This window comes from Staurois parvus, unplaced genomic scaffold (genome assembly GCF_062004578.1).
Source record: "Staurois parvus isolate SC_StPar_1 unplaced genomic scaffold, SC_StPar_1.0 ptg000505l, whole genome shotgun sequence".
NCBI lineage: Eukaryota > Metazoa > Chordata > Amphibia > Anura > Ranidae > Staurois > Staurois parvus.
The window spans coordinates 4,112,089-4,126,197 of NW_028318301.1; the positions used below are offsets into that span (position 1 = coordinate 4,112,089).

General features: G+C 38.0%; 1 protein-coding gene across 4 annotated transcripts in view; it reads left to right on the forward strand.

The window, feature by feature from the left end:
* The window catches only part of PC (pyruvate carboxylase), a 1,112,699-nt gene extending 1,099,136 nt beyond the window's left edge, over nucleotides 1-13,563 (forward strand). For all 4 annotated transcript variants that reach the window (XM_089689964.1, XM_089689966.1, XM_089689965.1 and 1 more), the window contains one exon: nucleotides 9,664-13,563. In XM_089689964.1, coding sequence (XP_089546090.1) covers nucleotides 9,664-9,912 — 249 coding nt within the window. In that variant the 3' untranslated portion in view covers nucleotides 9,913-13,563. The remainder of the gene's footprint in view (nucleotides 1-9,663) is intronic.
* Nucleotides 13,564-14,109: the final 546 nt, after the last annotated feature.

The following is a 14,109-nucleotide window of genomic DNA, read 5'->3' on the forward strand; positions in this document are numbered from 1 at the left end:
TCAACATGTATAAATACATCAGTGGTTCATATAGTGAACTTGGTGTAGAGCTATTCACCCTGAGGTCATCGCAGAGGACAAGGGGACACTCTTTACGTCTGGAGGAAAAAGAGATTTAATCTTCAAACACAGAAAGGTTTCTTAGATACACAGAATATAACTAAATACTAACATTTATAGGTAAAGTTGATCCAGGGAATATCCGATTGCCTCTCGGGGGATCAGGAAGGAATTTTTGTCCCAGCAGGAGCAAATTGGATTTTTTCCTTCCTCTGGATCAACTGTGGGTATAGGATTATTTTTTTCTATGGTTGAACTGGATGGACTTTTGTTTTTTTTCAGCCAGACTAACTATATAATTGTATACAGTAGTAGGCATGAAAGGCACCCATCTATTGTTTACAATTGTCATGTGACCTGCTGTGATTGGTTACAGTGGTCATATGGTACACAGATCGCTCATCAGCTGTGTTCGATGCCGTGCCGCAGCATGTCCCCGATCCGGAAGGACGTCATATGATGCCCACCCGGATCAACGAAAGTCCTGCTCGGCTGTCAATTTGCTATTGGCTGGGTGGGAACTGGTTAAAGCTTAACTGTAGTTTAACAAGAAATCTAATCTCATCTTTTGTTGTCCTGATGTAAACTTTATATGGAAATTACATATTTAGGATACAAACAAAAGTTCCTCCTGACTGTATGGCTTGCCCAGAGGGCAAGGGCATGAGAAATGGGTTTCAAAAGTGCTGCCATATGTAAATACTGCCTGGCTCTGTGCAGTATGATATTACTCGCTGCATCTGCGTTCCATTTATAATTTTTTAATTATAATTTTTTATTGTCCAAAGGTTGCATGGTACAAATTATGTAAGAGTGGAGCATGGTATAACAAAGTCAAACAAGACAATTGGGACAATGTCTAGATAGCAAGGTTTATCAATCAATAGGGAACATTGGAATGTAAAATTAACTTCAAATTAAATAACAGACAGTAAGACCTGAGTGTCACCATGTCGATCAGCAAATGGTGCCTCTAACAGGCACATACAGATACAGGCAGACATGCACAAACTAATATAACATATAAAAATAAAAATTCCAGGATCACCAAGGGATGCTGAGGGCCAGAAAAAACTCCTTAATGGGATGTATCGCCATATTGACTAAAAATGCTGACAGGGAGGCAGCACAAAGCTGCATACAATCAATCCTGTAACCAGTAAAAAGCAATGAAGAAATAGAAGGGTTAGAGAAATGGTTGAGAAATGGGAAAGGGAAAGAAACAAAATAAAAGAGACTGAAGGGCTCTAGCAGAGGAGGAAAAGTAGCTTAGAAGGAAAGCAAAGAAGCAAAAATCCTATCCCTTACCCAGGTTCGGAGGCTGGCAAGTCCCAAGGACTTCAGCCGGGTTTGGAAATCTCCTGTAGGTAAGCGTCGATGTAAGCATAGCATTGCCATGGTCTCCAAGTGTCCTGGAAAAGCTCCTCCCAGTCACACAAAGTGGCCGTGAGGTCTTCGATGTCCCTGAGCTCATTAATTTTGGAATACCAAAGGGACCTTGTGGGTAGATTTGTAGATCTGCAACACAAAGGGATACAGGTCTTCGCTGCATTCAACAACTGAATCATCAGGGAGACCTTGTACTTTTTGATGGGATGTTCTGTGAGGCTCAGCAGGCATGCTGCCAAATTCTCCGCTAAATCAAGGTTCATCAGATGTTTAATGGTGCTAGTTACAGCTTAAAATTAAAGGTTTAATTTTGGGGCAGGGCCAGAATATATGAAGCACCGTACCCTGGTCTGTCCCACAGCACCAACACAAGTCCGAGACCTGTGGGAAAATGCAGTGTAATATCGTGGGGACCCTATACCACCTGATCAGGATTTTATAATTGGTCTCTTGGACCTCTGTGAACATTTCTGTGCAAAATGGAGAATGTTCTACTTCTGGGAGTTGGAGAAATGCATAGTGAGATCAGTTTCCCATTTAGAAAGAAAGGTGGGGATAAACCCCTCCCTTGGTCGAGTCAGAGGCGCATAAATGGATCGGTTCCCTCCTGTGGCAAATGCTTTCCAATTCTGTAAGTTGGTGATAGAGGCTCGGAGAATGGGAACAGTGGCGAGGGAAGTGTCTGAACTGTAGGTTGTGCCAGAAATCTAGAGGTGGCTCTGCGGCATTGGTGAGAGCCAAAGAGCAGAGGTTGACATCTGTCCCCAAAATGTTCTAGAGGTTAAGACGGCCATCCGCCAACAAAATTCGGAAATGGGGATTATCCAGGCCCTGCTGGAACTCTGGGTACCCCAGGACGGGAATCATAGGGATGGTAGTGGAGAGATTGAAGAGCTCTAGAGACCACCAGAATGCTACCAAGGGTAGTATGATTAGTGAGATCTCTTGGTAATTGTGAGCCAATCCAGGGCCAACTTTTTGCTGTGCCACGAGAGTCCTCCAATTCCATCACCACCCAATGTTTTACCTCTGCCAGCCTAGTAAGATGAGCCACTCTATAATAGGCTCAGATGTCAGGGAGGCCAATGCCACCTTGATGTTTGGAAAGTTGAAGTTGGAGACGGGGTTTTTATGGGATCATACAAACTTCCAAAAAAGAGAAAATGGGTGGTAGTCGAATGGGGAGGGCCTGCAGGAGATAGAGAACTCTAGGCAGTAATGTCATATTGAGGGCCCTGCACTGGCTAAACCAAGTTAGGGTTAGGGAATGCCAAGTCAGCGGTGGAGCAATGGTTCAAAATTGGCGGCATAAAGTGCAGTAGGGTCAGGAGTAATACCCAGATAGCGAATAGAGTCAGTAATGACAGCCCAATGAAAGGGGAAGGAAGGCCGGAGATGTTCAATTATGTCCTAAGTCACTGTGACATTGAGGGTAGAGGATATTGATAAATTGATCTGAAAACAGGAGAGTGCTCCATACACTTGCAAGGAATTAAGTAGGTTCGATAAGGACACTAGGGGTCCGTCAAGAATAATATGAGGTCGTTTGTGAATCCATTTATAATTATGATCAGAAGAGCAAAGGTTGCATAGGGATTTGTTTCTTATAACTGCAGTCTAAATTTAAGCATTTAGCAGGTAGTCATGTCACAATGGAATATTGTAGATTCTGTTACTCAAAAAGCAGCAGTAAAACTGCTTAAGGGTACACATAAACATCTGAGTCTGAACTTCAAGCTGCTAGTTCTTTAACTTAATTTGATTTGGCCAGAACTAAAAGATACAGTGGCTATAAAAAGTCTACACACCTCTGTTAAAATGCCAGGTTTCTGTGATGTAAAATAATGAGACAAAGAAATCATTTCAGAACTTTTTCCACCTTTAATGTGAACTATAAACTGTACAACTCGATTGAAAACAAACTGAAATCTTTTAGGGGGGGGAAGTAAACATAAATAACTAAAATAATGTGGTTGCAAAGGTGTGCACACCCTTTTATAACTGGGGATGTAGCTGTGTCCAAAATTAAGCAATCACATCCAAAATGATGTTAAATAGGAGTCAGTACACACCTGCCATCATTTAAAGTGCCTCTGATTAACCCCAATAAAGTTCAGCTGTTCTAGTAGGTCTTTTTTGCCATTTTCTTAGTCGCATCCTACAGCAAAAGCCATGGTCCGCAGAGAGCTTCCAATGCATCAGAGGGATCTCATTGTTAAAAGGTATCAGTCAGGATAAGGGTACAAAAGAATTTCCAAGGCAATAAACCATGGAAAACAGTGAAGACAGTCATCATCAAGTGGAGAAAATATGGTGCAACAGTGACATTACCAAGAACTGGACGTCCCTCCAAAATTGATGAAAAGATGAAAAGAAATCTGGTCTGGGAGGCTGTCAAGAGGCCTACCGCAACATTAAAAGGAGCTGCAGGAATATCTGGCAAGTACTGGCTGTGTGGTACATAGTTACATAGTTAGTCCGGCTGAAAAAAGACAAAAGTCCATCCAGTTCAACCATAAAAAAAAAAAAGTTCTAATCCTATACCCACAGTTGATCCAGAGGAAGGCAAAAAAAAAACCCCCAGCAAAGCACGATCCAATTTGCACCTGCTAAGAAAAAAAATCCTCCCTTATCCCCCGAGAGGCAATCGGATATTCCCTGAATCAACTTTACCTATGAATGTTAGTATCCAGTTATATTCTGTGTACCTAAGAAAGAATCCAGGCCTTTTTTGAAGCAATCCACTGAGCTGGCCAGAACCAACTCTTGAAGGAGTCTATTCCAGATTTTCACAGCTCTCACTGTGAAGAAACCTTTCCGTGTTTGGAGATTAAATGTCTTTTCCTCCAGACGTAAAGACTTCCCCCATGTCCTGTGTGTTGACCTCAGGGTGAATAGCTCTACACTGAATATACACTATACGAACCACTGATGTATTTATACATGTTGATCATATTCCCCCTTAATCTCCTCTTCTCAAGAGAGAATAAATTCAGTTCCTCTAATCTTTCCTCATAGTTGAGCTCCTCCATGCCTCGTATCAGTTTAATTTCCCTTTTCTGTACTTTATCAAATTCCCCAATGTTCTTTTTGTGAATTGGTGCCCAAAACTGAACTGCATATTCCAGATGAGGTCTTACTAATGATTTGTACAGGGGTAATATGATATCTCTCTCTGGAGTCTATACCTCTTTTAATACAAGAATACAAGAGAGGATTTTTGCTTGCTTTAGAAACCACAGCTTGGCATTGCATGCCTTTATTAAGCTTGTGATCTACCAGAACTCCCAGATCCTTCTCCACCATTGATTCCCCCAGTTGTACCCCCCCCTAGTATGTATGATGCATGTATATTCTTAACCCCCAAGTGCATAACCTTACATTTATCAACATTAAATCTCATTTGCCACATAGTTGCCGAACTAAACAGTGCATTGAAGTCGGCTTGTTAGTTGAAGACATCCTGTAAGGATGTTATTCCACTGCACAGCTTGGTGTCATCTGCAAATACTGAAATGGGATTTAAAATCTCAGACCCTATATCATTTATAAATATATTAAAAAGTAAGGGTCCCAACACTGAACCTTGGGGTACACCACTGATGACCCTAGACCATTCAGAGTATGAATCATTAACCACTACTCTCTGAATACAATCTTTTAGCCAGATTTCTAACCATTTACATATGGTTGTTTCCAAGCCTGTAGACTTTGCCTTACACATTAGCCATGTGTGGGGAACTGTGTCAAACGCTTTTGCAAAATCCAAGTATATCACGTCCACCGCCACCCCTCTGTCCAAAGTTTTGCTCACCCCCTCATAAAAAGAAATCAGATTTGTTTGACAACTTCTGTCTTTCATGAATCCATGCTGTCTGTTGCTTAAAATATTTTTTTCCAGCAAAAACTAATCTATGTGTTTTTTTATTAAACTCTCCAGTATCTTCCCAACTATAGAAGTTAAACTAACCAGTCTATAATTACTTGGTAAAGATTTTGACCCCTTTTTAAATATTGGCACCACATTGTCCTTACGCCAATCCAGTGGTACTATGCCAGTCATTAAAGAGTCCCTAAAAATTAGAAACAATGGATTTGAAATGACAGAGCTCAATTCTTTAAGGACCCGTGGGTGTATGCCGTCTGGTCCAGGTGCTTTATTCACCTTTATACTGTCTAAATATTTTTGGATCATATCAATTGTGAGCCAATGTGGATCTTCTGGAGCTGTGTCAATACCATGCCAATTATGAACAAGAGCTCCGCCATACGCCATTGTATACACAGAGCTGAAGAAGGTATTAAATAAATTTACCTTCTCTTTGTCCCCAGTGACCCACTCTAGATTATTTTGTAAAGGGCCTACATGCTCAGACTCAACCTTTTTACTATTCGTATATTTGAAACATTTTTTGGGGTTGGTCCTGCTATCTTTTGCAATCTGCCGTTTGTGTTCAATTTTTGTGGCCTTTATTTCCTTTTTGCATATTCTGTTATATTCTTTGTAATGTTTAAACGATGATAGTGTTCCTTCATTTTTATATTGAATAAAAGCTCTTTTCTTATTATCTATAGCCTTTTTAACTTTGGCCGTAAGCCACAGGCTTGATTTTTAGCCTTTTAAACTTGTTCATGAGAATATATTTTGCAGTTTGTTCACATACAGTCTTTTTGAAGAACTCCCATTTCTGTGTTGTGTTCATCAATGCCAATATTCCATCCCAGTCTAAGTCTTGGAGAGCAGCTCTCAGCCTTGGAAAATTACCTCTCTTGAAATTGAGCATTTTTATTTTTTCCGTATGTGCTTGCTGTTCACAGCTAACAATAAATGAAATCATGTTATGGTCACTGCTACCCAGATGTTCTTTTATAAGGACATTTGTAATAACCTCTGCATGGTTTGAGATTACCAGGTCCAGCAGAGCATCATTTCTAGTAGGGGCCTCTATGAACTGTACCATAAAATTGTCCTGTAGTAGGTTTAAAATTTTTTGCCCTTTAACTGTTCCTGCAGTACCATTACTCCAGTCAATTTCTGGGTAGTTAAAATCCCCCATTACACTGTTCAACAGGTAAAAAGTTTTGGGCATAAAATTAGCTAATCTTACATAATTTTGGGGTGCTGAAAACGAAAATGACCCTAAAAAATGTTGATTGGCTCTAGTTTCCATGATATATTCACCCATCTAATGACGTAAGCCATTCAAAATTATGATGCAACTTCAGCTGCATATTGCGCAATTGATACTGGTGACCAATAGAAAATTGCATGTATACTGAGATGATGCAATATTAGCCTTTAATTGCATCACTTCACTGCATAAAAGCTGCAGTATCTGTAGCTGATTGTAGTTCGACAGCGTCTTTACATTTAGTTTTATGCTTTTATAGGCTACTCAGTAATGCATCGAACTTGTGTGAATAAAGCAGATAATTTCTGCTATATCTGCGGTGAAATGACTTTTATCTCACAAAAAAGGAGGATAACAGGAATGATTAAGAAAGTCTACAACTTGTATTTTGGCTGCAAGATAGGAGACCAGGACAAGAGCTGGGCACCACATATATGCTGCAATTCTTGTGGGACGGCACTGGAGCAATGGTTGAATGGAAAAAAGGCATCTATGCCTTTCGCTGTGCCAATGATTTGGAGAGAGCCAACAGATCATGTTAGTAATTGTTACTTTTGTATGGTGCCTCCAACAAAAGGGCTAAATAAGAAGAAAAAGTTATCTGTGCACTATCCAAATATTCCATCGGCAATACGTCCAGTTCCTCATGGAGAGGGGCTACCAATTCCTAAAGCACCAGAATCCTTCGTGGTTGAGTCAAGTGAGGAAGAACCTGAAGCGTGTAGTCACGTGCAGTTGTAAGAGATAGCCCTTTCCTCGAATACAAGAGAAAAGCCAAGAGAAGCAAAACCGACACAAACTGAAGACAAAACTAGTGAGAATCCTAAGTATTAAAATGATTCAACTTAGCTTATGGCTATAATTTTTCTTGGTAATCCTATGCAATATATTATGCCATTTAGGCTTTGTTATGTAGTCAATATCACTTGCTTTATATTTGTGGAAAGACATCTATCTATATAATTATTGTGCATTATGTAGTCATTACGCCTATAGTAGAAAACTTTCCGTTTACAGAAAAACTAGAGCCAATTGACAAATTTCATTGTTATATTTGAACTCAGAATGTGAAATTCATTAAAAAATGGATCCTTTTGTTTCCAAAACTGGCAAAAAATAAAAATTTGTTGAACAGTGTTATTATCACTGTCCCAGCCCTTTCGATCTGTGCAAGGAGCTGAGTCTCCACCTCTTCATTAGCACTGGGAGGCTTATAACAAACTCCAATGATTACCTTTGTAGTCTGCACCCCCATGTGCAATTCCACCCATAATACTTCGGCCTCATCACACTCTCCATCAATTAGGTCCTCTTTCACACTCACTCTGAGATCACTTCTCACATAGACACAAACACCACCACCTTTCCTATTTACTCTGTCTCTCCGAAAAGAGAACATAGTCAAAAGGTGCTTCAACAAAGTATTAGTTTAAGGGTGTGCACACTTTTAACCATATTATTTTAGTTTTTTATTTTTACTTCCTTCCACCTAAAAGATTTCAGTTTGTTGTTCAACTGAGTTGTATTGTACAGTTTATAGGTTACATTAATGGTGGAAAAAGTTCTGAAATGATTTATCTTTGTCTCATTTTTTTTACATCACAGAAACCTGACATTTTAACAGGGGTGTGTAGACTTTTTATATCCACTGTAGATGTTGGGTATTTGAGAAGAATCGCAGCATAAAAAGCTCTATGACCACTGCTTGCACTAATGAATGAAGATCATTATGCAGTTGCATCTGCCCACCTGTTTTATATCTGTAGGATATTAAATTCCTTGTATACCCAATAAATAGCCCATGGTTGTGCAGCCATTTGGAAAGATCAGTGCTACAAAACATAATCTCCAAAAGTATTTATTATATTTATGTATTTTGTAGGCAAGTAGACACAAACTTCAAACTTACAAAAATAGTGTGTGGCGATTTCTAACTAGTTAACTAGTTATTTGCACAATCTAACATGGTTTAGAATATACGGATGTTTTAGCAAGCAACAGCTAGTTTACATTCAGGAACTGTATGTGAAGAAATAACTGCTGCAGTCTCATTTGTATGCTGTTAAACGGACACTAGACAAGCAGCCATTGGCCTAATAAAGTGTGTGTCTTGCTCAGGGCAACTAATCGCATATTTGTATCATGTTCTAAAGTGCACTAAAAAATGACAGTAAGACATCTTTCTATTGCGAACACATTCTTTACTTCCTGAGTATACATACTGTAAGTAATCCAACATTTTCATTTCCATGTAAAGCAGGAAATGTTTTTTCTCGTATATAAGGTTAACTTGCATAAGTACAGTAGTGTTAAGGTGCCTCAAGATATGCGATAAAGTCACTGAATCTGGAGTAGAGATGGTTTAATAAATGGTTTAAGTAACTAGCCGATATAGATGTCATTGCTTATGCCATTATTATTTAAACCGGCCTTTTTCAACTTGGGTGCCTTCTGGGATGCCTTGGCAAAGCGCCTAAACATTGCCATAAATTGCCCAAACAATGTCAACAAGTTGGCAAGAGACACAAAGTCACAGTTTTTTGTTGTGCAGCATTACAACCTTGGGTACCATGTGGGCCAACCACTGCCATCCTAACAACCAGTGGCGATATTGGTTAATAAAAAGAACATCGGGCACCTGCACAGCTTACTTGTTTGTCCCTTCCCTGCCCCTCTCCCTCAGCACAGGGGAGAGGTCATGTTAGCAGAGTGAGGGAAAGAAACTGAAGGAGATTAAAATCACTAGAATACTAGTTGGTACCAGTTTGCAAAGGTGGAGGAATAAATTACATCTAACGTTGGGTGGCCTACATGTGTGGATGCTGACATGATATGAAAAACTATTAGTTTAGCTTTTTTAATCTTTAAAAGAGGGTGCCTCAAAATCTTAAAGGATGCTGCAACTGAAAAAAACATTAAGAAAAACCAGGTTACACCATAACAACTGTTCAGCAGATACATTTATTCACCCACCATCTCATGCTGTGGAAACTTAGACATTTACCTGCAATGCAATCAGTGGATATCAACACTAAAGTTCTTTGGATTGCTACATATGATGTTGGTTTCTTTTTCTTCGCAGGAGATGCATTTCCATCCTAAAGCCCTTAAAGATGTAAAGGGACAGATTGGGGCTCCAATGCCAGGGAAGGTGATTGATATCAAGGTAAAAGAGGGGGAAACAATTGAAAAGGGTCAGCCTTTGTGTGTTCTCAGTGCAATGAAGATGGAAACCTTGGTCAACTCTCCAATCTCTGGAACAGTGAAGAAAATCTATATAAAAGCTGATATGCATCTGGAAGGGGAAGATCTTCTACTAGAAATTGAATAATTTGAAAAAGTAAAATGAACAGTCTTACTGGAAATAGGTTAGATGGTCTTAACATTTTTCATGCTTTTTGCTTTCTTCTTTTTTGAGTGAGAGTGTACTTGCTACTAAATGTCAGCTGTTCGATCAATGTGATCATCATTGATGTAATGGGTGTTGTGCTTTATTGAGAAGTTATTGGTTTTGGTAGGGAGCCAATAAGGACCATGAACTTAACTTCTAGTTATAACATCAAAACAATATTTGCTAACCCTTGGTTATAAAAATACATTTACATTTAAATCTCTATTTTACTTTGATTAGACCTTATGCAAATGACTAAATGTTCTATTTAGAGGTCGCTAAACTAAATATGTATAATAGAATTGTAAACCTATACATCTCTCTCTTTAATGATGATTAGTAACTTTGTAACTAAAAATGTGCCATAATTCAGTAGCTGAATAGCACAGAGCTAAATAGCACAAACTCATCTTCATCTCTTCTTGAGATTTAGTGCTGCATCTAGTAAATGTGTGCTCCGTGCAGCTGCTAGCAAGTGTATTTGTGTGCTGTGATTATACAGCAGACTTTTTATACAGTGTAGTGTACATGTCCAGCCTTCTTATTGGTATACCACCTCTACTCTTCATTTCCTATTTAGCCCACTATTTTCTGTATAACTAAAAGCTTTGTTTCTGAAACGTTTCACCCATAAAAAAAAAAAGAAAATACTTTTTTGTTTTTTTTTGATAGTCTGTATAGTGTTTACCAGTTTAACTAAATCGATCCCCTGTGAAGTGACATGAAGCAAAAGCTCACCTTCAGTGTTGCTCAAGTAGAAATCTTGTGGTGTTGTACTTTTCACTTGCACCAATATGAGAACAGATTCCCTTTATTTTTATACTTAATTGAAAATGGAGTATTAGAAGTGTTTGTGGCAAGGTTCTTCTCTGAAAACATTACTTGATTGTATGCAATTTCCTTTCTAAGCTTCTTTTATAGACATATTGATTAACAGAAGCTTAGTTACAGTACTTGATATATATATATAAATATCCTTTTGCATTTGTTTATGAGCTGCAATTTTGTGTGCAAGCATAGTCTGCTCTATAATGCTGAAAGCACCTTTAGGTTCTGGGACTGTATTCCTTTAAACTCTTTTTAGTACTGTTAGTACATGCACAATATATCAAGGGTACAGTTGGGTGCAATATGGCCTACGTCAAGGTTTTCGTTGCTATTGTCAGTTATGGGATACTTTTTGTTTTTTAATACCAGAATGTAAACTGAACATTTTATCAGCACTAAAGAAATACCAACTATTAACACTTGAAACTCTGATGAATTATATACAGATATATATATATATATATATATATATATATATATATATATATATATATAGTTTTATTTATCTACAATAAGCAAAAATAACAGTAAAAAGTAAAGAGCAGTCTAATCAGAGCAGTCACTATAATTAAAGATGGTTTCTGATTGGCTGCTATGGATTACTGTACTTTGCTTCAATAAATTAGCTTAAATAGCTGAATAATGTTTTAATTGGGTTATAAAAAAGTTACATGGTCACAAAAGGTTTTTCCCTTCATTGCCAAAAGGGTTACATCACTCCTTACTCTGCACATGAATTAGTAGTTATGCGCAGAAAGCTATTCCTATCCTCTTTGAGTGTTGCAGTATGCTAGTATTAAGATGGCTGCTGTCATGTTAACACAATTATAGAGTCCTACGAGAGCCATAACATCTGTAGAGCAATTTGGAGGCCGCATATCAGACTCAAGGGTTACAATATCTATGAAGTCACATTTTCAAGTCCCTATTACTCAGTTTGTCTTTGTAAAATGACAAAATTTAAAACGACAAATGTAATAAACCTGAGCATGGATTTCTGCATACTTCTACTGAAAAAGAAAGGATATTAATTAACATGTCCTGATTTTGCTACCTCACAGCAATGTATGTACTAATTTATTTAGGGCTGCAGCTGTGCATTGTGGGTGCATTCTAGGCGTATAAAGATTGTCAGCTGGCTATCTGGGCTGCCCCAAGTCCCGCGAGTCTTTAAGCACTGCCTATTTTAGTATTTCTACTACCTAACCCTTTTCACCTCATTAACTATTTATATAGGCTGTTAGCAGCTATGAAAAGCTCTTTGCAAGCCTTTCAATCAGTATGGTCTTTTCACTTTCACTTGACAACACAATAGGCTTAATTCACAAAGCTAGCACTAGCAGGGAGAAAGATACTAGTTTTTAAAAAAAGTGAGGTTTTTTCAGTTGAGCCAAATAAGATTTGAAGATTACAGTCATATGGCTAAAATAAAGAGAATTATTCTTGTGTTAAAGCTTTGTGAGTTGAGCCAGATGTGCTGTGGACAACACTGTTCATGTCCAACACCTGTCACCACCTTAAGCCATCACTAACTAGAGTGTACAAAGTCTGTGTACGAGAGCACACTTGGTGGTATACTAGGCGCAACGTTGACCAGTACAATGATTTTACTCATGTTGCTATTTTTTCCTATAGTTTAATATGTTTTAAAATCAACGAAGCCAAGTATCTGTATCACTTGAATTGTTTACACATTTTATTGTCAATTGATATAATGATTTTATGGACCTGGATGTGCGAATCATTGCTAATTCAATTTAAGGTGTATCTGATAAATTCACAAATAGACATTTATGAACAGCCTCTGGGTACTACATAGCACAACACTCTGTAAAATGGTCTGACCTTTTATTAATGTTCGTGGTACAGTGAACTGTGTTTGAACTCAGCAGGCTACAAATGTGTTTGATGCAAAACTACTGCTGGGAAAATATTACAATTCTTTGACCGCAATAGTTTCTCTGATGCCTGTACATAGACCTCTTAACATAGAAAGGAATTTAGTCATATACTACACGTGAAATATGTTTTCAGGATCTTAGAGAAAAATATTCCATACATATTTTCCAGAAACCACTCGGCACTTCTTATTCATCTCTTGCTTTTTTTCTTTTTATATAATCACACTACCTATTCCTTTCTTGCACATTTCTTTGTATGTTGGGGCTGCATTTCCTTACTGCGGTGACTTTCAGTGAGTGAAAACCTATACTGAAAAATAAGGGCAAAAGCTACACATTTTTATTGTACATTAATTGACCAGATTTTATACAGTTTGATGTTAGATATGCTACTGTTCTTAAAGCAACATTTTCCACTCTTCCCTTCTTTCCATACATTGTGATTTGACTTTTGCTTGAAGGCAGTGACCAATTTTTTTTTTTTTTTATATATATAGAAAGATAGAGTCCTTAATATATGTATGAAAAAATAGTTATTTACTTCCCAGTTATTGACTCTATTGTTTGTGTTCAATGAGTTACAAAACTAATCTAGAAGCAACTTTAAGGTGATTTCTTATTATGTTGAGCAACACTGAAACATTGCTGACTGTGGACCATAAACTTTGCCAGGCTCTAAAATGTTGTACCAGTATTTTTTTCCACCTTGTTTACATCTCTAACTGGATAATATAAGTGTATTCCTCTGTAAATGCAGTGTCTTACCTGTATACACTAATTTTGCCTTTAAACATCTTGTCGTTATTATCAAAATGTTATTGTCTGTCAATTAGAAATAAACTTCAATTTGTGCATCTTTTAAGTTTATTGTTTTTATTGCAGTGAAGTTGATGCCTTTTTACAATTGCAGAAATGCTGTGTAATGCAGTTTTTTACTGATATCCTTTCAGAAAAGCTTGTACATTCTCAATCCAAATAGTTTTGCTTGGTATTAACATCAGTGCCCTGCTTTTTTCCTATTTCTTGCTTTATGAGGCGACCCTGCCTAGATCTTACGGGAGCAGCAGAGGTGAACCATGTTCCATCCATCCGTCCATTCATCCATTCACCATTCACCCTTCATCCATCATCCATCCAGCCAACTCTTCATCCACCACTCTACCATTCATCCACTATTGCAGTAATTGCTGCTATACGACAGACTCTCAGTCTAGGTTCACATATATGTGTTTTCCATTGCGTTTTGCATAAATGCCCAGCCATTCATTTAACATGATTTCCCATGCGACAGGTTCACATCTCCACATTTTCACAAGCTGCGTTTTTTGGAAAGGGTAAGGGACTTTTTTAAATGAAAAACTTTGTGTTTTTGGTTCCATAAACTTCAATGGAGATGCTGCAGAAAAGC